We start from the raw sequence: 25498 nt of genomic DNA on the forward strand, positions 1-25498 counted from the left end.
GCAGCCTCCACTTCCAGCCATTCAAGTTGAGCTGCCTCCTGTCTTCGTTGTTTTCCTTTTGGTGGCAGTACTTCTTCAGGTTTAGTGGCCTCAGCTCTCTGCTTGCCATGTCTACTGGTTTGTTTACCCTCAGGAGTTTTATTGTTGCACTTCTTCTTTGCCAGTTTCTGGTCTTTCTTGCTCTTCAATTGAACCTGCTCAGGTGCAGCAGCCTCCTGCTCTTCAAGGTCATTGGTGGGTTCTGGGACCTCCACTTGAATCTGCCCAGCAGCCTCCACTTCCAGCCATTCAAGTTCAGCTGCCTCCTGTCTTCGTTGTTTTCCTTTTGGTGGCAGTACTTCTACAGGTTTAGTGGCCTCATCACTCTGCTTGCCATGTCTACTGGTTTGTTTACCCTCAGGAGCTTTATTGTTGCACTTCTTCTTTGCCAGTTTCTGGTCTTTCTTGCTCTTCAATTGAACCTGCTCAGGTGCAGCATCCTCCTGCTCTTCAATGTCAATCGTGGGTTCTGAGACCTCCAATTGAACCTGCACAGATGCAAAATCCTTCTTTTCTTTACGGTAATGCGTGGGTTCATTGACCTGCAATTGAACCTGCTTAGATGCAGCAGCCTTCTTCTCTGCAAGGTAATGCATGGGGTCTTTGATCTTCAATTGAACCTGCTCAGATGCAAAATCCTTCTTTTCTTTACGGTAATGCGTGGGTTTATTGACCTGCAATTTAACCTGCTTAGATGCAGCAGCCTCCTCTTCCAGCCGTAAAAGGTTAGCTAGCTCCTCTCTTCGTTGTTTTCGGTTGAGTGGAAGTATTTCCGGTATTATCGGCAAAGGAGCTTCTTCATGTTTAGTGGCCTCAGCTCTTGGCTTGCCATGTCTACTGGCTTGTTTACCATCGGGAGTTTTATTGTTGCACTTCTTCTTGCAAGGAGTGGTGATCTTGCTCTCCGAGTCAGTGACGGCGTTCTCTTCTTCTCTTCTCATCTTCTTTGCCAGTTTCTGGTCTTGCTTGCTGTTGAAGTTACTCATTTTATAACTCTTTGTGTTCTCAGTGTGCATGTGTAAGAACAACGTGCTCTCTGTGAAGCAAGAAATCCGGAAAGTACGGTTCACAAAAGACACCCCCTAATATAGTTTCAGAGATCAAAGTCACTTGAAAGGAGTGACGTCAATCGTTCTGACGTCAGCCGTCTCACGCGCGCTGTCTCTCTCGCTCTTTCTCTCTCGCGCGCGCTGTCTCTCTCTTGCTCTTTCTCTCTCGCGCTCTCGCTCTTTTTCTCTCGCGCTCTCTGTAATTTGCACGTTATGTTTCACAGTCAAATCGTGAACACGACAGAAAGTTGTGGAACCCCTTTGATAGTTGTACATGTGCACCCTTAATATGAACTCTTTCATAACACTTCGTTCTTCTGTTTACATTGTTTTCTTCAGCCTGCATACAGCGCCTGCCTTTGACACGCCCCCTCTTAAAGAGACAGCGCTCTCTTCCAAGGAACAACGAGCACTGTCCTCCCGTCACAGTTAGTATGTGCACAACACAGGAATTACCTTAAACACAAATTATAAGAAATGGACACCGTTGAATTACATTAGTAAGATATATGAAATAACATGTCAGGGTGCTAAACCCTCCCCCACGAAAATAATACAATATCCAACATTAGTTTAACGACCAAATAACCCTTTTAAACCTCAAGAGATGAGGACTGCCTAGTAAACAGTTACACAATCGTACATATGTCAATAGCTACACATAACTACTTATTTAAGCAACTATTTATTTTCTTGTGGTTGTATTGTCTTCATAGGTACTTTCGTAGGCCTTCCAAGTCCATTGAATCCTTGTTACATTGTAACACCATCTGTTTTTTGCAAATAACCTTGTGTTTTTTCAGTTTTCAAAAATTGATTTTTCCATTATTGTGACTTACTGCAACTGTATTACTTGACAGGTATCATTGAAACAAATATGAATACTCAAATTAGAATTTGCTGTTTTTTTGGATGAACTCAAACACTTTAATTTCCATTTCCTACTTTCTCAGGTGAGCAGAAATAGATTTCCCTAACTCATTACAGGCAAGGATACATCTTGGTTGGCGTGTCCTTGTAGAACATCTGAGTCGTTCATAGTCGTCCTCTGAAGAAACTGTATCCTCTTCATCGACTTGGTGTTCTGGTTCTGGTATTTCCTCAGAATCTGAGTGTTTACTCATCTCCTGCTCCTGAAGCACTCACTACTCTCTTTGACCTCTGTCCTGGGCAGTGTCCTCTTCCTCTTGTGGCTGGCTCCTTTCGTTCTGAGTGGTTCTTTCAGCCCGAGTTTCTACTCTGGACAGTCATCTGGTTGTGGACTTGAAGACTGGGGCTTGAAGGTTAAGGTGAGTCTTTTCACGATGTCCAGCCACCCACTGAGTATATTCTTCCTCGCTTGAACTCTCAGAGTCTCCATGGTAAGTCTGAGCGTTTACTCTTGGTTTTGGCCTGTTGTCCTTTTCTCTCTTCTGGTCTTCATTTCTTAGTTTATGATATTTGGTTCAGTATCCATCAGTAAGGTAAGGCCAAGGTAACCGAAGATTTCTGTGGAGGGTTACATGTTTTTTAAATATATTTTTAAGACGCAGTATGCAATTCTCTCTAATGTTTTCTCGTCTTAAAAAATTATCCAGGCGACCAAACAACTCCAATACGTTGATTTAAAAAAAGGATTTATTTAATTAGAAAGTCATTTTATAGTCCTTCAAAAATATTTATTACGTGTGTGTGTGTGTGTGTACTTATTGTGGATTTAAAGATAGCAGGGATGTACACACCCACTTCTTTTCCACACACACACACACACACACACACACACAAACACGCTGGCCTGTGATACAATCTCTTTTGGATAGCAGAGCTTTAATTACAAGGAGGATTGTCTCTGGTCCCGCTGGTTCTGTGGTGACACTAAAATCCCTGAAGTATACTCATCTCCTATAATCCTAATCTTGTTTGTTCCTACACACTCCGCTCTCTCCGTCTCTCTCTGGCTGTTGTGCTTACCTGTTGCCTTTTCTATTAGTATCTCTTCAGCTGCTCTTTTGTCATCCACCTTCTTCTCATACATGTGGTTTGGACATTGTGTGATACATACCTCCACTTTATTAGAGCCACGATATAACCCAGATCATTTAGAATACATCGGGAATGATCCATATGCAGAGCTGCTTTCCCACACACACATACAGGCAAAGTATATGTGGGTGCACTTTCTCTGTCTTTATTTTCATTCACTTCAGTCATTCATCTTCCATCCGTTTTCCCTCTCCATGCTCTTCAAGTGTAACGTCACTGCTTCTTCTCTTCTTATCTAGTGCCTCCTTATCAGTTTGTTTAGTCTCACTCTCTTTTTTTATTTTGCCTTTCCTGTTTTTTTTTAACACAAGCTTATTGGATAATCAATACAAAGGTAAGGTGGAGGAATGATGGAGGATGGGGAGGAATGCTGAGAAGAACGGGCAGAGGAGAAGGAGGAGGCGATGACCCAGATAATGCAATGAAGTGAATCAAAATGAGCCTCCTCTCCTCACACAGACCTCCGCTTCACGCCCAGCCGCACCTTCCTCGTTCCCTGCAGCGGTCACAACATCATTTGCTCCTACAATAAAAAATGGTGTTCATGGTATTTCAAGATTGCCAGGGCTCCTTGAGATATGGGTTGCATTAAGGTGCTCTATATCTCCACCCATCGTGCACCTCTTTTCCTCCTCTGGAGTCTCTTCTGACGTTCACCATCACCACCCCCCCATCCCCACCCGAACAGACACCTCCATCTGCTTCCACACCCCTACCCCCACACCTCATCTCCCAGGAGAGGTGGGAACAGAAAAAAACATGGGAGCAAGGAGATGTAAGGTCAGGTCTTCTCCTGCGAGGAACAGAGAGACACACACAAATGCATCATTCATAATGCACTATGTCACCTATCCAATTCCTCAGCCTATACATATTCACACAGGAACACAGCAAAATCAGCAGAGCCAAATTAACACTCTCAGATTTGATTTTAACACTTTTGAAGACTGCATAAGGGTCCACACCACAAAGTGTTAATTTCACTCTTTTTGGAGAGTTAGTACTTTAACACCAATTTAGTGTTATTATTGACTCTTTTGGGAGTTTAAATTTAACTCTTCGTAACACTCAGTTGTGTTAGTTTTTTTTAACACTTGTATGTAGTGTTAATAATTAACTCTCTCAAGGGATGGTTTATTAACTACACAATTGTCACTCCCATTTTAACTCTATAAGGTGTCAATGTGTTTTTTTTCCTAGAAATACTTGCAAATTAAAGTTTGTTAAAGGGAAAGGGACATGATAGTTTTAAAACATATTTATTTTAAAACCAGTGCATCACATACACATTTTACAATGCTTTTCAAAACATTCAACAATATGGAACAATGTATGCTCTGTCACTCTCATTAGAGGAGTTTATCAAAAGGTCTAACATATGGCAGTTTGTCAAGACCAATCAGAACACGTTCACTGCTTTGCTCCTCTTTACAATATGCATGGAAATGGTCATCAAAGTACATCGATGTTGTACACCGTGGTTTGAATGAGGGTGTAGAAACTGGAAAGAGCTTCGTTGTAGGAGATGCTGAAGACATAGTGAGCTTTGAATAACACACCAACAGCAGCCACCAATGTCCGAGCGTTGAAGGGGACATCTTTCTGGGCCACAATGATGAAGAATCTTTCGATGTTCTTCTTTTGCTCACAGATGCAAAGGAGGAAGGCCTGTCTCGCATCAACTTTCTCCAGGAATGTAGTGATGCTGGCTCCTTCCTGTTGTTTGAATAAAATAGATTCATATATTTAGCATAATAAGCAGTTAGATGGATATATTATATCAACCTGCAACTCACACTTCTTTTTTGCGATCAAATGTTTTTATTTAGCATAATCACACAGGATGGCGGAACACCAACACATGGTGCCCTTTCAAATTACAAACAATATGCTGAGACCAAAGGAGTCTCAGAACCATAAAGCAGAGGAAAGAGGGGGGGGGGACGACATAAATATACACACAACACAAGAGACAGAAAGACAAATAACATTGATAGGGACCAAGGACATGTTCAATTAGAAGTAAGGGGCGATAGCACACATCTACAGCATATTTTTCAAAGAGTCAGCAATGTTGACCCAAGTGTCCAAAGTCTTTTCTTATGCTCCAATTATGCGAGCTGTTGAGATCTCCATATCTACAACATCCAAAAAGGAAAGCATCCATGTTCGAATAGACAAGTCATGAGGTGGTTTCCAACGGGTTGCAATCATTCTCTTAGCAGCTGTAAGTCCAGCAAATGCAACACGCATTTGGATTTTAGAGAGCTGAAAGTCTGAATCAAAAACATTTAGAATCAAAACACTGAGAGTGACAGGCACAGTAACATTAATCAAGACAGATAACTTGGATGCAATATTGTTCCAAAACTGACAAACAGGGGAGCAATCCCAGAACATGTGAAGATATGTTCCTTGAGTGTTTAGTGGGCAGAAAGTGCATAAAGGACTGGTAATTATTTTCATGTGATGCATTTTCTCAGGGGTGAGATACGTCCTATGGATGAAATTGTAGTGAATTTGCTGATGGTCTGGATTGCGTGATACTTCTGAGATATTAGACCATACATCATGCCAGTCAAAATCAGTGACCAAGTCTGGGCAATCACGTTCCCAGACCCTCTCAATAGGAAGGCTGAGGCGGCCAGGTGTCACCAAAAACTGATAGAGCTTAGATACCATACCGCTGGTTTTTGCCTGCATTGTAAATAATTTCCGGATAGGATGGATGGGCAAAGCTCCCTGCCAGGGGACACCATATGCCTTGAGTGCTGATCTTAATTGAAGGTAAAAGAAAAATGAGGAACGTGGTAGACTGAATGCATTTTGTAAGTCAGTAAAAGATAACAAGCCAGTCTCGTTAAAAATGTCTTTTAGATAATGAACCCCCCTCTGTTCCCAATGCGGAGCTGTTATAGGCCTCCCACCAATCACGAGTGCTTTATTGTTGAATAGTGGAGAAAGTGTATGCCAATTCAATTCAATTCAATTCAGTTTATTTGTATAGCCCAATTTCACAAATTACAAATTTGTCTCGGAGTGCTTTACAATCTGTACACATAGACATCCCTGCCCCAAAACCTCACATCGGACCAGGAAAAACTCCCAAATAACCCTTTAGGGGGGAAAAAAGGGAAGAAACCTGCAGGAGAGCAACAGAGGAGGATCCCTCTCCAGGATGGACAGATGCAATAGATGTAATGTGTACAGAAGGACAGATTTAGAGTTAAAATACATTCAATGAATATGACAGAGTGTATGAATAGTTCATAGTAGGCATATTCCACGATGGAGACCTCCACGATCCATCAGGCAGATGGCGGTGGGGAGGAGGAGTGGGCGGAGTCTCAACAGTGGGCGGAGTCTCAACAGGACAGTGGCGTAGTCAGGAGCAGGAATTCCACGACCCAGACCTCGATGATCCATCAGGCAGATAGGATCTATGCCGTCTCATAGGGTCCGATGACCCCATGAGACGTGAAGTCAAAAGGACTGTTTGCTTTCAATATTCAACGACATCAAACACACCACAGAGATGTGTCATGTCTCGTCGTTTATGTTAAGTTTTAAGTTTTAGTTCTGTTTCCCATGTCCGCTTTTATTTTGTAGTAACTGTCCTCTCTTGTTTCAGAAACTTTATTTCATGCCCCGGTGTTTCCTCGTTAGTGTGATTGTCTGCTCCACCCCTGATTGTGTCCACCTGTTCCCCATCTCCTCATGTATTTAAGCCGGTGTCTACCTGTGTCTTGTCTCTTGTCTCGTCCTGATCGTTCTTTATAATGTAGTTTGTTGTCCTGGTTTGCTTTTCCAACATAGTTGTGATTTTGTTTTGTACTTTGTTCAAGTCTTTTTCCAGCATATCTGTGATTTTGTTTTGTACTTTGTTCAAGTCTTTTTCCAGCATAGCTGTGATTTTCTGTTTTCTGATAAACCCTTTTGATTCCCCTGAACTTTGGAGTTGTGCTTTTGGGTCCTGTTTTTTGAGTCGTGACAAGATGTTGTCTCAGTTTGTATAACATTAATTTTGCTGCATATCTAGAGAAGAGGAAGAGGGAGAATAACACCCCCTTTATTAACAAGCGACACAACAGAGAGTTACATGTATAATACACAACAATATCCTTAAAACCAATGTAAAGATTGAGAACCTGTGACCCACTAGAAGAGGAGGCGGCGCCTCTATTTCTGTATTCCCCCTTTTCTTTTGCGAAAAAGCTGAAGCCTCTTCAGTCGTCGTGCACCTGCAACCGTCTACACCAGGGGTCCCCAAACTTTTTCCTGTGAGGGCCACATAACTTTTCCCTTCTCGGATTGGGGCCGGGGTCAGTTTGTAACAGATAAAGTGTGACGATCGCAGGGGTGCCTAAATGTAAACATTTATTGTTTTCCAGAAAGCCACACATAACCAAATATTAATAACCCTTTCCGGGATCTTCACACGTTCTATTTGACAGCGGCTAGTCTAGGATTTGCGTGGCCAGACTGAAAAATAATAATAATGCGTCTCTGGTATTGTTCAGGGGGCCGGGCCAAATGTGCAGGCGGGTCGTATCCGGCCCGCGGGCCTTAGTTTGGGGAACACTGGTCTACACAATGAACACAAACCTTGGTTTATGGAAGGAAATGAAATTGTTGCAGTTTGCACATATGAATGTTTTTTAAAATTTCAATTAATTTAGTAATTACTTAATAAAGTAATAATTTTAATACAATTACATTTGTATGACTGTTTTTAGGAAACACTAAGGTATTACTTCTGTGACAATGGGATTGGGCATCTGCCCATATATAAATATATGAATATTCATAGTTTTCCCACAGTTGAAGATTGACACTGCTCTGCATGAATTTGATTGAAGAAATTAAATTTGCTGTTAATTGCACAAATTGGCCATTCAACCCAAGATTCTTGCAAAAACAGATGATTACACGCACAGGCAGACAGACACGTCTGAACCAATGACTGAGAGGAAGCTGTGAGTGCCAGAGGCAACACCACTACTTGGTTAGTATGTTAAATACATAAAACATCATAGTTTGGCTTAAAATCACAACAAAATTCAAACAAAGCAAAAGTACTTGTGTTAGGTTGGAGCTATAAAATGACAGCGTACCCAGACACATCACCAAGTCTACAAGGACTTCCTCAGACTCGTCTGTGATGTGTCAAAACTAAAGTAAAAGTTATGCAGTTTTATTTTCCCGTGTGGGATCTCGACACAAGTGCAGTGTTTCCCCCACCATTCCATCAGGGTGGCGGCCCGCTCCCCCGAAATCTCCGCCCGCCATCCTGTAATTTTCTCTATCGCGCCAGATTACAGCAGAAGTAATTTAAGGTCCCTTTTCTTAAAGAGCACGTCTTTGTTCTGTTATTAAACAAACTAAACAGCCGTCTGTTATTGATCGTCTCCACACAGCATCATGTCATTTCTGTCTCTACGTGTCGCGTTAACACTTCTCGGCTCTCCGTCTCGCGCGCCGCAGAGCTCCGATGCCGTGTAAACTGTGAGAGGGACTTCTCCATGAACAGAGTAATATAGACTTTTCACAATGGGAATTGCTGTGTAAGCTATCACTATTCTAAGATATCAGCTTTCACTTTCAAAGCCTAACAGTCTTTGTATTTGCAGGTCAAGACAAACATCCGCAACAGGCTGCAAGGAGACCATCTTGCTGCCTGCCTGCGGATTTCAATTAATGGGCCAGATGTTTCTGACTTTCCTTTTCAAGAGGCTCTGGAACTCTTCTTTGAAAAGCACCGAAAAATCCACTGCAGTGACAAAACGTGCACCCTTTGTGGTGGTCATGAAAATAAATGAACACCAACATGTTTCAAGTGTTTGTGTCGGTCGGTCGCCCCCCCCGAAGCTGTAAACCTAGGGGAAACACTGCACAGTATAATTTTGCACATAACTTACATTTTTTAATGCATTAAGTACATTTTATAAACTTCAGAGCACATCATATTCACTTTTTTAATAGTAACAGTAGTGAAACTGAAACTAACTTTCCTCCGGATAAGGCTCACCACACATTCATAAGGCGTGCGTTCATGGTGAAGTCATTGGCAAAACTTAATAACTTCATATGACAAAAAAAGGTAGTAAAGCATTCACATCCCATGGGCTAAAATACAGGAAAAAAAAGCTCACATTACATATACATGTCGGACTCATCTCAGCACCACAGTTCATTGGTCTTTTTAAATTCCATTTTCAGTAACAAAAAAAAAAGTTTCCCAAGAATCGGTGCATGCAATCTGCCAAATTGAATTGATGCTCTATCAAAGTGCAAATGGCAGCAGAAATGAATAATTAAAAAGACAAAAATGTTAATCTCTTTGTGTTTAGTCTGAAAATTAACAGCCTTTCAATTGCAGATGGCCCAAAGAGGAATATATAAGTAACCAAGGAACTTGTTCCACCGCGTTATATTCTGTAGCTCATTTGCATAGTATCCATTGCTTTTATTAAACTTTGTAGGGACATTATTCCTGGCTCAAGCGAAGCGCAAGACGCCTGTACCGATTGCGCAGAGGAGACGAAGAAAATGTCTTCACAAAAAATGTAACCAGCGTGAGTGCAGCTGAGAGGAATATATAAGAGCCTACACCCAGGCCTGCCAGCCGGGGAAGAGTCTGCTGAGGTTTTTGGGGTCCATGGCTTGTTGGATGAGCAGGTTCACCTGCCCCCCCACGCTGAGCACCGTGCCCTCCTCCACCCCCTTCAGCTTATCCTGCAGCCTCAGCAGCACCCGCTTCGCCACTTTGTTGAAGTTTTGACTGTCGCTGCAGGAGGAAGAGTACGAAGACGATGAGACGGAAGCGAGACTCCAAAAGATTACAATCAGTTTTCATCATGTACTGTCGCACCTGGATTTACGGTGGTTGTCTACGTCATCCCCCCCCATGGTGGAGGCCAGCGTTGCGTTGAGCTCCTGCTGCTCGTCGAGCTGCAGGTAGAAGGCCTTCAGCGGGTTCATGGTCCAGTCAAACAAAGGGTCATACAGCAGCACCTGTACACACACACACACACACGTCAGGTTGAAGAAATCCCACGTAATTCAAGCGCGTGACCCGTGATCTCACCTCGACAATAGTCAGCAGAGCTTCTTGGGAGCTCCTCATCACCTCCATCGTTTTCTCACAACATCTGACCAGAGAAAACAGGTGGAGATCATTACATTTCTGGATTCATCCGGGTGTCTCTGAAGGCACCACGAACCAACGTTTACAAAATGTAAGCGAGTACATTTTATTTACACTGTTGTGACAGGAATTTAAAATAGCGGAAACCAATCTTAAAATGTCTGTTGTGTTTTGGAGAATAGTGAGGAGCAATGTCGAGTGTGTACACTCGACAAATGAACCTCACAAAAATGAAACTATGATGAAAAGAAACACTATGTGGCAGTATTCTCAGGTTAGCCTTCCCATTAGCCTTTGTTGATGAATGTTTGACAATATCAGAACAGACATGACCTCCTCCCTCCACATCCTCCTCCTCCTCCTCACCTCCTGAAAACCCCCTCCACTCCAGTGATGCCCATCCCATCCACGATGTCTCTGGACAGCCTGAAGGGGACAGTCTCGGGGGTGGGGAGGATCTTCCCCTGCTCAAAGGCCACACCTGAACACCAACAGCAATGAGAAGGAAATAAGCAGCGAGAAAGAGAGAGAGAGAGAGAGAGAGAGGTCTTGGGATGCATGTCACACCATTTATTCATGATGTCTTGATCTTTGAATTCAGAGCTTTAAAGCATTACAATGCTGTGTGCATTTTATGGCAAGAGTCCATATCTGATTACATTTATTGCCAAATCATAAATGCATCAAACTCCTCTCGATGCAGGATGAAATGAAGAAAGAACTACATATGTCTCGGTACATAAATGACAATGATTTTACCCAGATCGATGTGCACCAGTTCGGCAGTCTGCTCGTCAACCAGAATATTCTGGTTGTGTCTGTCACCCAGGCCCACGATGTAGCCAACTGCGGGCACAAAACAGGAACAGTTGGCAATTCATTGGTTGAATTCAAAAGCGCTTTCTACACCACTAATGGTTATAATGAAATGAATTAATAACAGTGTTATATATCTGTGTCATCATTTGTCATCTCCTTAAACCTCGGACCCCCCTACACTCAGACAACACGCAGGAGCGATGCAACAGCTTCATCTCTTTCTTCAAAACAAAAGTAGGCATCATCCGCTCCCTTCTTTCTAGCCTCCCCGCCCCCCCGCCCTCCCCTCTCTCCAGCCCCCCTGCCCCCCAGCCCCCTGCCCCCCCTGCCTCACCGCCCCTTCTCCCAAGCCCCCGCCTCCCTACCTCCCTGCCCCCATCTCTCCAGCCACCCCGCTGTCCCTGCTCCCCTGCTCCTCTTCTCTCCAGCCTCTGCCCCTTGCATCTCCAGTCACATCCGCTGACCCTCTGTCCGGAACTACTCAGCCCCTTTGCTGTTTCACGGACATCACACAGCATGAGGTTGAAGTCATCTTGAGGAAGATGAAGCCCTCGACCTGTGCCCTGGACCCATTTCCCTCAGCCCTGATAAAAAACCACTCCTCTGCAATAAGTCCCCTGATCACTAAAATCATCAACCACTCCCTCCGGTCTGGCCATGTCCCCACGTCTCTGAAAACTGCTGTCATCAAGCCGCTACTCAAAAAGCCCAGCCTTGACCCCCAAGTACTTGCCAACTACCGCCCAATCTCCAACCTCCCTTTCCTATCAAAGGTGTTGGAAAGGGTAGTTTCTGCCCAACTCCACAGCCATCTCAAATCAAACAGTCTGTATGAGAAATTCCAGTCTGGTTTTCGCTCTGGCCACAGTACTGTAACTGCTCTGGTCAGGGTCACAAATGACCTGCTGATGACGGCTGATGCTGGCTCTCCATCACTACTTATCCTTCTTGACCTCACCGCAGCATTTGACACCGTGGACCACTGCATTCTTCTACACCGCCTCCACTCCTCCATCGGACTCTCTGACTCTACCTTGGCCTGGTTCACATCATATCTCACGGACAGAACGGAGTATGTGTCCCTCGGAGGTGCTAAGTCAGAAATGCACCCTGTCAGCTGTGGTGTCCTCAAGGATCAGTCCTTGGCCCCATCCTCTTCACTCTGTACATGCTCCCTTGGTCGTGTCATCAGCCGGCATGGAATATTTTTCCACTGTTACGCTGATGACACCCAACTCTACATCAAAACCAACCCAACCCCCTCTGCAGCCCTATCCACACTCTCCACCTGCCTGGAGGAGATAAAGGCATGGATGACGGCTAACTTTCTGCAACTTAACAGTTCAAAAACGGAAGCCATTCTTATTGGCACCCCACACCAGACCCGGTCATCCACTATCACCAGCATCAACTTCTCCGGCCACGACATCCACCTTTCATCCTCAGTCACTAACCTCGGTGTCAGAATGGACCCTCACCTGACCTATGAGGCCCACATCAAACATCTTTGCAAGACCTCCTTTTTCCACCTCAGGAACATTGCAAAACTCCGCCCACACTCACTCTCTCTGATGCCGAAAAACTTGTCCATGCCTTTGTCTCCTCCAGGCTGGATTACTGCAACGCACTCCTCATCGGGATCCCTAGCAAGAACATCCAGCAGCTGCAGTACATCCAGAACTGTGCTGCTAGGATCCTGATGAGGTGCGAAGCGACCACATCACACCCGCCTCAAATCCCTCCACTGGCTACCGGTCCAGTACAGGATTAAATTCAAAGTCTCCCTGCTGACCCACCAGTGCCTCCATGGCACTGCCCCCCTCTACCTTAAAGAACTCATCACCCCCCAATCCTCCCCACGCCATCTCCGCTCTGGACTGGCCAACCTCCTCCAGCCTCGGAGGACAAGGCTCCGAACCATGGGCGACCGCGCCTTCTGTACAGCTGCTCCCAGTCTGTGGAATGCTCTCCCCGACCATTTAAGGGCACCGCAGACTGTGGATTCTTTTAAAAAAGGCCTGAAAACCTATCTTTTTAGAAAAGCGTTTGATTGACTACTTTTTAAACTCTAAAGTCATTTATGTTTGGTTTTATTTTATTTATTTTAATTCTTCTCCTTTGTTTGTTTTTAGTTTTTCCCCTTTTTGTGCAATGTAGCACTTTGAGATCCTTCGTTGGATGTAAAGTGCGTTATAAATTAAATTTATTATTATTATTATTATTATTTGTGCTGTGGCCCCTTTTTAAGATGCCATGGGCTGAAGACGAGCCCTGGGGTGAACATGACACTGGGTGTACCTATAGAAGAAGGGGTGAACATGACACTGGGTGTACCTATAGAAGAAGGGGTGAACATGACACTGGGTGTACCTATAGAAGAAGGGGTGAACATGACACTGGGTGTACCTATAGAAGAAGGGGTGAACATGACACTGGGTGTACCTATAGAAGAAGGGGTGAACATGATACTGGGTGTACCTACAGAAGAAGTGGTGAACATGACACTGGGTGTACCTATAGAAGAAGTGGTGAACATGACACTGGGTGTACCTATAGAAGAAGTGGTGAACATGACACTGGGTGTACCTATAGAAGAAGTGGTGAACATGACACTGGGTGTACCTATAGAAGAAGGGGTGAACATGATACTGGGTGTACCTATAGAAGAAGTGGTGAACATGACACTGGGTGTACCTATAGAAGAAGGGGTGAACATGACACTGGGTGTACCTATAGAAGAAGTGGTGAACATGACACTGGGTGTACCTATAGAAGAAGGGGTGAACATGATACTGGGTGTACCTATAGAAGAAGTGGTGAACATGACACTGGGTGTACCTATAGAAGAAGGGGTGAACATGACACTGGGTGTACCTATAGAAGAAGGGGTGAACATGATACTGGGTGTACCTATAGAAGAAGTGGTGAACATGACACTGGGTGTACCTATAGAAGAAGTGGTGAACATGACACTGGGTGTACCTATAGAAGAAGGGGTGAACATGACACTGGGTGTACCTATAGAAGAAGGGGTGAACATGACACTGGGTGTACCTATAGAAGAAGTGGTGAACATGACACTGGGTGTACCTATAGAAGAAGGGGTGAACATGACACTGGGTGTACCTATAGAAGAAGGGGTGAACATGACACTGGGTGTACCTATAGAAGAAGGGGTGAACATGACACTGGGTGTACCTATAGAAGAAGGGGTGAACATGACACTGGGTGTACCTATAGAAGAAGTGGCCACACTGCGAGTGTAAGCCAGCCGTTTCTCCATCCACACGGCGGGGTCCAGGAATCGCTCCATGCAGAAATACCTGAAGACCGGACGGAAGTTCTTGCACACCTCGCTGTAGGCCTGGAGCTTCCCATCGAACGCCAGCTTCTGAGCCTCCTGCAGTTGCACCAAAACCAATTAACATACACAAAGAAGGAAATAGACAAGTTCAGGCGCAGCTGACAACACGGTGAGCCAACAGTACCATCATCTTCTTGCGGCAGGCCATGTTGGTCAGGTCCCGAGGTCGGAAGCGTTTGTGGGCTCCTTTAATGGGATCCAGCAGAAAATCCCCGATCGGCACAGTGCCCGAACACCACTCCAACACGCCGCTACGCTGTGTGAACGGCACCACCTGCGGATGGAGAAGAGAGAGAGAAAGCAGCTTTGAAGGAAATAAGGGAATTACAGGGCAACGACAGAAAGATCAAACATCGAAGAAAAAGATTCCACCTGATTTATTATGTCCTCGTTGAATTAAAGAGCAAAACGTTTAAAGACAAGATCAAGTGTTTACAAAAGAAAGAAGATGAGATGTGTCTCACCTTGTATCGTCTGATGTTGAGCTTCCTCTTGCGGGTGTCCGTGTTGCGCTGCAGCAGCATGGAGCACATGCTGAACACCTGCTGCATCACCGCGTCCTGCCGCAGGTCGTCTCGACCCTGGTAACAGAGAGGCCAAAGGTCACCGGAGAACATGCCGTGTACCGCGGCGCCGAGAGCCTCTGCACTCTGCGGTTAGAACAACTGTTTTTAGTCTTCAAAACACCAGAAAGGCTCAAGACGGACGCAGTAATGTGAAACTCATCATGACACATGGTTGCGTAAGATATCCCTAAATATTACACCTTTTTTCTCCATGTGACATAAACAAGGATGAACATTGATAGAAAAGTAGAACTGAGGTTAAAGATCGGGGTGGGGGGGCGGACTGCTCCATGACTCTCCCAAAGTGTCTCAGTGGTGACTTATTAGCAGTCAAGTGGCTGACAAGTGTTACCGCAAACACAAACATGCGCTCACACACACACAATGTCCCCTAAAGAATGTCCTCATTACAAAGGTGTCGGAGTAATAAAACAAACTGTGTATTTGCCCTGGTACAAAAACCAGATGAATCATTACTAAAGTAAAATGGAAAAGAACTCGAGTTAAAAGTGAGCAGGTTCTCTGTCAGGGCCGACGGCAACCACACATGACAGCGGCTTCAGCTTCAAAGAGAAGGGGTTTGTTTAGTCAAGAACACACACACACACACAGACACACTAAATGTGTTTAATTAATGGACTTTTCAGCCAGGCTTACTCTAGTTTTAATGATATAAAAACATGCTTTCTTTCACACACACGCACACACACCTTGACCAGTTGTTTCCTGCTCTTGCCGTCGGAGCCGACACAGTCGATGATCTTGGGCAGGTTGTTTCCTCCGGCCAGGTGATACTGGGGCATGAAGGATCTGACAGTCACCAGGTTGTCATAGCAACCAGATGGATCCACCTATTTGCACAATGAAACAACACTTGTTATTTCACAACACACTTTTACCTGACGTGTCATTCGCTTTTTTCACATTTAAAAAGTGTATTTCAACAGGAAATCCATTGTATAAAGTTACATTCAACAAGAATATTAGTCAAATAAAATCCACTCTGCTAATAAAATAAAAGTATCCCTTGTAATAGGAAACCCTTTGCATGCATACATGTGTCATCTACAGGAATGACATCACAAAGATGAGTTGAGAAGTTTGATCATTAATTACCTTGATCTCCATTGTGGGGATGGCAACCTCATCCAGGTTTTTTATTTGCAGGATGGGCTGATCAGCAGGGATGGGAATAGCTTCTGTCATGAAAAGAGCACACAAAGGATGACTAAACATCTCGATCTTTAATACACACATTGAGAGGTAAGAACAAGAAGTGTTTCCCCCCAAATTTCACTCTAATCAAACAGAAATAGCAAACTAAATGCCATTTGAAATGTGATACATGTTGGAATTTCAAGGACAGCTATCCTTAAATCCTTGAAAAGCCGTCCAGTGTGAGTGTTTATGTACGCCACTGTGCTCCGACCACTCACTCTTCTCCTTCTTGTGCTTGCTGGCGTCCATATAAGCCAGAATGATGTAGGCGTCACACAGGCGCTCGAGCCCTCGTATCATCTTGCCTCTCTGTTTCCTGATCACACTGATGATCTTCTGGGCCACGGCAGACCGCTCCTGCACCAGAACCAAAACCTAACTTGTAAAGACAAAACTGGCGCCGTTTGGAAAAAATATATTTGGGGAGGTGACTGAAGGAGGAGGGGGCATTTTATACTAAACTTGACTAAAACTAGCGATAAAAACATGATTAATATCTTGATTTGATCCAAGAGAGCTCTTTAAATTGTTATTTGATTAAACCTACTCGTGTATTTTCACATGAAACAGAGAACAATCTAATGAAAGTCTCACCAGGTCGAACGGTGATGGCTGCTGGGGAGCGCTCTTAGAGAGTCGAGGCATGCAAAAGGTCTCATCTTTGTTGGCGTTCACCAGGGCGAGGATGATGAAGAGTGTGTGATGAGGGTGCTCCAGAGATGCCCGGCAGATCAGCTGTGAGGAGAGAAAACAAATAAAGCAGCAGCTTAAAAAAAAAGAAAAGATAATCCATTTTCTGCATCTGTGTTTGATACAAAGTTGGATTTTTCTGGTATTGAGTGACACCAGTTAGACACTAAAGTCATCATTGAGAAACGTCAGATTGCTGCGTCTTGCAGGAGATCAATAATATACAGCTGTTAATTTGTTTTTGTTTTTTAAAGTTGCATTACGTCGCTGAGGACATCATGGAAACCTGGATCCTCGCTAATACCAGTAGCCATCTTGGTTCCCATGCGAGCAGCCAGCTGATACATGAGAGGCAGAAACTTGTAGGAAGGGATCCGCTTCCCCTTTTTCTGGAACACAAAATAAGTGAAATGTAAAGCACTGGGCCTCCTTTTATGATATGATATGATATTCCTTTAATTACAGAGGCATTCTAGTCCAAAAATCAAACGCGAAGCGATTCAGATGTGTTTTAACCAACATTCATGATGTCGTTTACGGCCTTATCGCCGGCATTCTGCAGCCACAGCGAAGCCAGGCGAAACACCCAGGTGTCATGCTCCTCCCCTTCCTCCAGACACTGGATGTAATTCTCCACAGCTTTACACAGGAAACGCTGTCGGCCCGCAGGTTGGACAGGGCCTTCTCATCCAGCTCCAGCTCTTTCTCCACCTTCACTGTGTACCTGTGAAGTCAGAGGAAGAGCCCGTCCATCTAATCAGCCATCTACCGCTTTGTATTCATTATTCACGTAAAATGTTAAATCTTTGCAGAGGAAGGATCCAACTGTGGAGGATCCAAGTGGGAAAAAGCTAACAGAGCACGCACCTGTTGGAAGTCAATTTGCGCTCCTTTATCAAGTCCACTTCTTCTTTGGCCTTCTCCAGCAGCGCCTGCTTGTTCTCAAACTCAGAGGAGTTCATGTACTTGTCGATGCTCTGGTACTGAGCGTCAGAGAAGCGGGCCAGAGACAGGAAGGCCTCAGTGCGCTGACTCTGCAGCCTGGAGTCCTGCACTCCGGATTCCTCCTCGATCACCTCCACCGCCTGAAGAGACAGCACAGGAGACTTTTACGGCTTCTCTGTCAAAAGCTAGTTTGTGTCAAAATAATACCGACATTGAAGCATCAACTGTGAAAGAAAAAAATATATTTTATATACATATATATTTCAATGTAAAACAATATTTTAAAAGCCAAAGAAACATCACATGAATCTGCCGTAGCTCGAGGACATGAACTGTTAAGTTGAAGAAGTTATGTCCTTGGGACTACTCTTAAATCCATCTGGACATAAATGATGGGTAACAAATGTGTGTGTACTTCAAGGTGTTAAAGAAATCTATCACGTTACACATATTAGATATTTTGAGACATTTAGATTTCTGTTTTGCCGCCTTTTTCCACTTTCCATGATCTATGGACATAATAATAATAATAATAATCATTTATTTTATATAGCGCTTCTCAAGGCACCTGAAGTACAGAGTCGCTTACAGTAGTCAGAGTCCAGTAGTCACACACACACACAGTCATCCCTGTGGTGGTAAGCTACATCAGTAGCCACAGCTGCCCTGGGGCAGACTGACGGAAGCGTGGCTGCCAATCAGCGCCTACGGCACCTCCGACCACCACCAACATTCATTCACATCCATACGAACCGGGGTGAGGCTGCGGTGCATGTCTTTATGACTTTATCACTTTCTGTCCATCTTCCTCTTACCCGCTGCATGTATTTCTCCAGTATTACTCCGGGGCTTTCCAGGCAAGTCTCAGACAGCCAATTACCACACAGCCTGAGGCACTCAGTGTAGACCGGGACCCGAGCAGGATTCAAGTCCACCTGGCCAACCTAAAAAAAAAAACCACAGAATAGTTCAATGGTGTCCCTTGACATTTTGGATTTTAATTAATCTCATGCATGACGATGAACACGTTGCTATTTATAAAATCAATCTTACTGTGTTGCACTCGTTGCAATGTGAAAAATAGTCTCAGTGGACAGCGTAATAATAACATGCAAAGATGTTCCAGAATTAAAGTTATGTTTTTTTTAATAGACGCTAAATATCCTGTCTGTGTGTTTAGGTCTGACCTTGTCCTCATGGTTGTGTATCATCTGTCTCAACAGGCCCAGGGCAAGTCCCTGCTCCCCTTTTGCCCAGAACACCTGGGCCTCTTCCAGTTGCCATGACAACACAGAGGGTAAATCCAAGGAGCCTTCACCGCCATGCTGCTTCATCTGGAAGACTGCCCGCTCTGCGAGCTGGACAGGAAAAACAACAGAGTATTTTGTTGTTAAAATAAAACACAAAGACGCACACGCACACGCACACACACACACACTACCTGCGTATTCCCAGCCTTTCGAGCCAGCCGACAGAGCTCCATGAGGTGGTCAGAGAGCACAGACCTGAGGTAGTGGGTGCTGTCGGGGTCCCTCACCCTGGATATCAGGGTGTGGTGGGCCACAGTGCGGACGGCCAGTATGGGCTCCACCAAAGAAAAGTCACTGTCAGCGAGCAGCTGGGAGTGCTGTCGCCACTCGCTGCAAACCTCCATCAGAGTCACATCCGAGAAGGGCCTGATATTAAAAGTACATCACATAAATCCTCAAGACTCCTTCCTGTATGCATGACGACGTTGTTCCTCATGTTTGACCGCTCACATCACCTCGAAAAAAGCCGCTTCACACTCTCCAGCTCCCTGATGATCTGCAGGTTCCTGAGAGACGGGTACAGAGAAGACACAGCCTCCAGACTGCCTCTGCACAGCTCCTCCACATCTGCACCCCTGTGGAAACGCACAAGCACATAGATGGGTGGATTCTTCTACAAGTGGGAAAACTGAATTAGAGTAAGAAACGGAAATTGCAAATCATTACCTGGCCTGTTTCATTGTTTCATCAAATATGGAGAATTCTTCATCCCTTAGCGCTTGCAGGGAACAAAACAGTGATTCGTGGAAGCTGGGTTTGGAATTTTCACTCCTGATATAACAAATTAGATTCAGAGGGGGGGGGGGGAGGTATTAGGTGAGAGACTGCCTCTGCTTCTCTGGTGGGTTACAGTTGTGTTTTGTGTAGCAGGCACCACACACCTAGCTGTATGTGTGTGTGTGTGTGTGTTTCGCCTCACCTCTCCGACAGCTCACAGTCCCACTGTGTGTTCCTCCAGGCGGCCTGGAAGCGGAGCTCTCTCAGCTCCGCTCCCCACTCCACCCCTTCACTCTCCAGACCCCTCATGTAGGTGGCAAGGATGCTGCTCAGACCAAAGTTCTGCAGGCCCTGTTGGTGCAAACGTAACAACTCAAGAGGCTGCATTACATGCATCAATATCTGAAATAAGAAATACAAATTCCCCATCGTTATGTTACCTCCACGATTCCCACTTGACGAGTGACCTCAGGCAGAGGAGTGTGAAGGTCATACGAAGTCAGGGCCTTGCCCCACATAGCCTCATGCTCATAGGTTCGAATCCTATAAATGAGTGTGACACACGATCTTTGTATTTCTGATCATGATTAAAACAATGCAGGGAACAAGTGACAATGTGAAAGTGATGCAGTTCTCATTAATCAACTTATCGATTACCTTATCAGTGGACTGGTCATCGTCTCCCCGCCGCAGCCATACAGACTATCAGGCTCTCCGATGCTGCGATACACCTCAATCAGCAGCTCCTACAAAAAAAATGTAATAGAAAGCGGAAATAAATCCCTCATCACTCATGACAGAATGAATATATATTGGATTGCAGACTATTTTACAGCCATTTACACTGTTGTGCCCAACCCCTGTAACAAGTAATGCATTACGATGCTCCGCCCACTCCTCCTCTCTACCTCCATCTGCCTGATGGATCACAGAGGTCTGGATCGTGGTGCATGACTACTACCAACTATTCCTACACTGTAATACTCATTGAATGTGTTGTAACTCTGTAATGATTCCTTCTGTACACATGACATATAATGCATCTGTCCATCCTGGATAGGGATCCTCCTCTGTTGCTCTCCTGAAGGTTTCTTCCCTTTTTTCCCCGTGAAAGGGTTCTTTCTATTTTGTGGGAGTTTTTCCTGATCCGATGTGAGGTCCTGGGACAGGGATGTCGTATGTGTAGATTGTAAAACCCTCTGAGGCAAATTTGGAATTTGTGATAATGGGCTATACAAAATAAACTGAATTGAAAAGTGTTGTGCATTTGTCACAAGTGTTGAAGTCATTGGTCATGAAACTTGGTCTCACAACAATCTAACTTTAACTACTTCAGGGGGCATTCTTCAGAAATACTTCAGGGGGAAAAAATATGAATAAGCAATTTCTTTGTGTTGTTGATTTAGATACAAACTCGTTAAATGAAAAACTGACCTGCAGGCTGATATTGGTGTCCTCCATACTCTTCTTAGTGAGGCTGGAGACGGTGAGGTTCTGGCTGTTCTCTTCAAAATTGAGCATACGTGTTGCTCTGGAGTTGGTTCTGAAGATGTGGTAAATGCACGGATAAAATAAAAGGATCATTTTATAAAACTCTCAAAATGCTTATTACATTGAACATAGATGTAGTTTTTTAGTAGCTTTAAAAAAAGGGTTTACATATTGCTTTTAAGTAGAGAACCAATTTATAATGCGAATGAAAAATAAAAGTGTCTGAATCATGAACAATGTTTACAAGTTGCATACCGTCGACTTTCCTCCATGTTAGCTTTGATCTTATCCACATAGAGCTCAGTGTACAGCAGAGCCGTGAAATGAGCCGAGCAGGACTGAGCGGCTTTGGCCACCTCCAGGTAGTTCAGCTCCAGCCAGGAGTTTGAGTCACACACCGTGCCACAGGAGCTGCTGGAAGGAGGATACAGTGTTTATTTCAAAGACACCGTTTGTCAGTTTACATGAAAAAAGACTCGAATCAGAGTCAAAGCAGGTCCAAATGGGAAAATGCAGAATCCCTGAACATCCGACACATATTTAATTACAATAACAAACCTATCAGCTTCCAGTGGCCTCTGTTGGTGTCGCAGATAGTCAACAACGGCAAGCATTGTACGCAGAGAGGTCTTGTCGTACAAGCCCTGACTGGCAGCATCTGACTCTGAAGAATAATACACTTCAATCACAAACATATCTAAAAACATATCATAGGATACACTGAGCACCTATTTCCTCTTCTCTCTCTCCTTATGGTTGAATGTTAATCTCTCCATTGCACATTATTAACTCTGCTTCCTCTCTGGAGTCCTTGTGACTTCACATCTCATAGGGTCCATTGGATCTGATGACATGGCCCTGCTGATGCCCCGCCCACTCCTCCTCTACCTCCATCTGCCTGATGGATCATGGAGGTCTGGATCGTGGTCCATGCCTACAACCAACTATTCATACAATCTGTCATACTCATTGAATGTGTTGTAACTCTGTAAAGATTCTTTCTGTACACATGACATATATTGCTTCTGTCCATCCTGGAGAGGGATCCTCCTCTGTTGCTCTCCTGAAGGTTTCTTCCCTTTTTTCCCTGTGAAAGGTTTTTTTATATTTCTTGGGAGTTTTTCCTGATCCGATGTGATGTCTTGGGACAGGGATGTCGTATGTGTACAGATTGTAAAGCCCTCTGAGGCATATTTGTAATTTGTGATATTGGGCTATACAAAATAAACTGAATTGAATACCACCTCCTGAACGTGAGCGGATGAAGAGACATATTGGAGCTGTATTGTTTGTCATACTCTCAAGCTTACCACAGTCAGAGTTGAGAGGCGTGGCAGAGCGACTGGCAGCCTGAGCGCTTCTGGAACAAAAGCTGAAGAAGTCCCGAATGTGGGAGGAGAGCAACTCCCTCCACAAACCATTAGTGTCTTCCAGAAGGATGGAGTGAATGATGAGCGGCAGCAGCCTCTGACAGCAGTCCACCCTCACCTGGAGACAGACCGAGGACACACGGCGCGGTTAGAGCCGGAGCTCTGGGTTCAAAATAGAACTGGTTGATGGACAGTATGAGACGAAATGTGCACCACAAATGCGACAAAATGCTCTTAAGAACAAAAAAACCAATCCAAGATGCTGAAACTGTCAGCACATTGAACTCCATTCAAACGGTGTGTGTGTGTAGGCAGGGTGAGAGGTCTTCAGCTAACGTCCGTGGGCTCACCAGACACAGCGGCCGTGACATCAGCAGAGCTTCTCTCCTGACTCCTCCACTGTCGAGCAGGGAGGTGCACAGAGCATTCAGCCAGGCCTTGTGGCCGCCCGCCCGGGGAATCCAGAACTCCTCACTCACCAGCTTCTTCCTGGCCTCCAAACTCACCTCATCACTCACAACTTCCACCTGGTTGAGGAAAGTCAAGGATAAAGCGTCAGACACAGATGTTACCGAAAACCCATTCATACACGTGAGGGAGATACATTGGTGTCCAACTGGAGAACAAAGTGTTGAAAAGGGGTTGTTCTGTAAATTGGTATAACCCACCTTCTCTTTGGCCTTTCTAAAGGGGTTGAGGTAGGTCAGCATGGGGTCTCTGTTGTCTTTGTGCTGCTCCCAGAAATCGACTCCAGACTGAGTGGCGAGGATGCTCTTCACACACTGAGCGGCGGCCTGCCTCACCTCGATACTGGCAGAGGATCGCGGCACAAAAAACACAGTAAATATAAACACAAGCCGCTCCCGACTCTAGTCGTGGACAACAAATGTTTGATCACTGAGATTTCGGCGTCTAGTACCGCTGTTGAGTGAGTGCGTCGTTCATGCAGTTGAGGACGATGTAAAGACACTGTGACTCGGTGGAAGTGAAGAGAGACACGGCCTTTTCATACAGGGGGTCTCTGCCATGAAGCAGGGCGATGGTGGAGAAATCCACAGGACCCATTTCTCCCAGACAGCTGCCTGCTGCCTCTGCAGGAACATATTTGTGTTTGTACTTATGACAAACGACTAATAGAACGCAGGTTACTGTCGCTGTAGGAGTTATTTGATTTCATACCGAGAATGTCGGCTCCTCCGGGTGGTTGGCTGCTAGCTTACAGAGCTGCAGTAGACTGAGAACCAGCTTCACCAGCACACTGTCAGTGGGTTCAGCTACAGGAAGGACAAAGAGAAGGGCAGAACTAGCTTCTTAGACATTTCACATGCCAACACGTTTTTATTCACAGACCATTTTGCCTCATCTGGCATCGTACCGCGGCACTCTTTGAGCAGCTCTCTGATCTGCTCCTTGTTGTCATGCAGCTGTCTGGTCAGCTCCTTCAGCCCCTCCAGTCTGGTCAGAGGTAAGGAGTCACAGGACGTCACTGAGAGAAAGTGGACTATCTCCTGTGAAAGCGAAACATGGAGGATGTAGGTCAGCAAAGACATTTCTAATTGTTCATTTTCATTGATAACCATGACATTTCCCACCCAGTGAGTCACTGAGAAATCAGAGCTACATATGCAGGATACATGGATATTAGTGATCCCGTTACCTGTCTCAGTGTGAAGCTCCCAGTGTTGTATTTGAGCTTATGCTGTACAGAGCGCAGCTCTCGGAATTCAGGGAGGTCAGGAAAAGGCTCCAACCTGCTGATGGCCCCTTTTAACTTCTGCTGATTTTCTATCACGAGAAACTGCAGCAGACTGTTCACCTAGAGGGCCAGAGAGGAGTAACGTGGAAGTTAGGAGGCAGATATTTCTGTCAAACAGTGCAAAGTGCAGAACAGTAATACACGTCTTAAGAGGAGTTTGGGGAGGGAACAAACTGTCATTAAGTCTAAAAATCCAGGAAACGTCAACTTTGTCTGGATGCAAAAATTCCACATTCTACAGTTTGTAATTTTAAACTGCACTTCTCTGTGGATGTAAAAACTCTCTAAAAGGGTAACATATTTAGAAACAGAACCCAAATGTTCATGTGTGAAGGAAGTGGGCCTTTTTTCCACTCTGTAACCTTCCTGCATGTGGCAGTTTTTCTTAATGAATGCTTTCTTCAATACACACATCTTTTGCATTTGCCTTTATTTACATATTATTTCCTCTGCTAAAATGCAAAACAGAAAACTCCTGTATTTTGACTCCCGGTTGCTTACCTGCTGTGAGATGGCGGGCCGGCTTTTCACCTGAGCTGTGAGAGTCCCAACAATGACCTGTAGGTGGCAGTCCAGAGCATCATCACAGAACTCCAGAGCTGCCCGACACACAGAGGTCAACAGGTCGCAGCACAGAGAGAGGCTCCGGTTCGAAACCTCATCACATTTAACTGGTCTGAGGGTGAGAGAAAAACAAACTTGTTATCGTGAGTGGCTTGTGTCTGCACAGCATGGCTGATACTGGGCCTGTGCTACCTGGGAGTGTTTTTTGTGCACCAACCTGCTGTTGAGATGGTGAATGAGTGTGTAGATGACGTCCCTGAGAACAAAGGCCCAGGCTCCTCCGAGGCCGTCCTTCACCTCCCCGAGCAGCAGGTTGACAAACAGGTGATACATGAGGAGGATGCGATGGCGCTCATAGCTGTTGGTCGTCTCTGCCGCTCTTTCACAAACTGCCAGTAGAATCCTATGGATAGAAATCTAAAGCACGAAGA

General features: G+C 44.9%; 1 protein-coding gene across 1 annotated transcript in view; it reads right to left on the reverse strand.

Annotated features, from left to right (window-relative positions):
* Positions 1-7146: 7146 nt before the first annotated feature.
* Positions 7147-25498, reverse strand: part of LOC130210412 (serine-protein kinase ATM-like) — a 30255-nt gene continuing 11903 nt past the window's right edge. Inside the window, 37 exon segments of the mRNA XM_056440690.1 lie at positions 7147-9897; positions 9982-10124; positions 10198-10261; positions 10624-10738; positions 11017-11103; positions 14311-14476; positions 14565-14714; positions 14905-15021; positions 15717-15857; positions 16123-16205; positions 16443-16581; positions 16819-16959; positions 17178-17303; positions 17435-17580; positions 17583-17638; positions 17782-17999; positions 18675-18803; positions 19047-19217; positions 19301-19535; positions 19625-19744; positions 19836-19940; positions 20089-20237; positions 20327-20429; positions 20544-20632; positions 21321-21429; positions 21633-21791; positions 21936-22041; positions 22688-22865; positions 23098-23274; positions 23416-23557; positions 23667-23838; positions 23927-23944; positions 23947-24021; positions 24123-24255; positions 24405-24563; positions 25005-25179; positions 25285-25484. Of these exon segments, the coding sequence (XP_056296665.1) occupies positions 9717-9897; positions 9982-10124; positions 10198-10261; positions 10624-10738; positions 11017-11103; positions 14311-14476; positions 14565-14714; positions 14905-15021; positions 15717-15857; positions 16123-16205; positions 16443-16581; positions 16819-16959; positions 17178-17303; positions 17435-17580; positions 17583-17638; positions 17782-17999; positions 18675-18803; positions 19047-19217; positions 19301-19535; positions 19625-19744; positions 19836-19940; positions 20089-20237; positions 20327-20429; positions 20544-20632; positions 21321-21429; positions 21633-21791; positions 21936-22041; positions 22688-22865; positions 23098-23274; positions 23416-23557; positions 23667-23838; positions 23927-23944; positions 23947-24021; positions 24123-24255; positions 24405-24563; positions 25005-25179; positions 25285-25484 (4977 nt within the window). The 3' untranslated portion in view covers positions 7147-9716.

Source organism: Pseudoliparis swirei, chromosome 20 (assembly GCF_029220125.1).
Source record: "Pseudoliparis swirei isolate HS2019 ecotype Mariana Trench chromosome 20, NWPU_hadal_v1, whole genome shotgun sequence".
Lineage (NCBI taxonomy): Eukaryota > Metazoa > Chordata > Actinopteri > Perciformes > Liparidae > Pseudoliparis > Pseudoliparis swirei.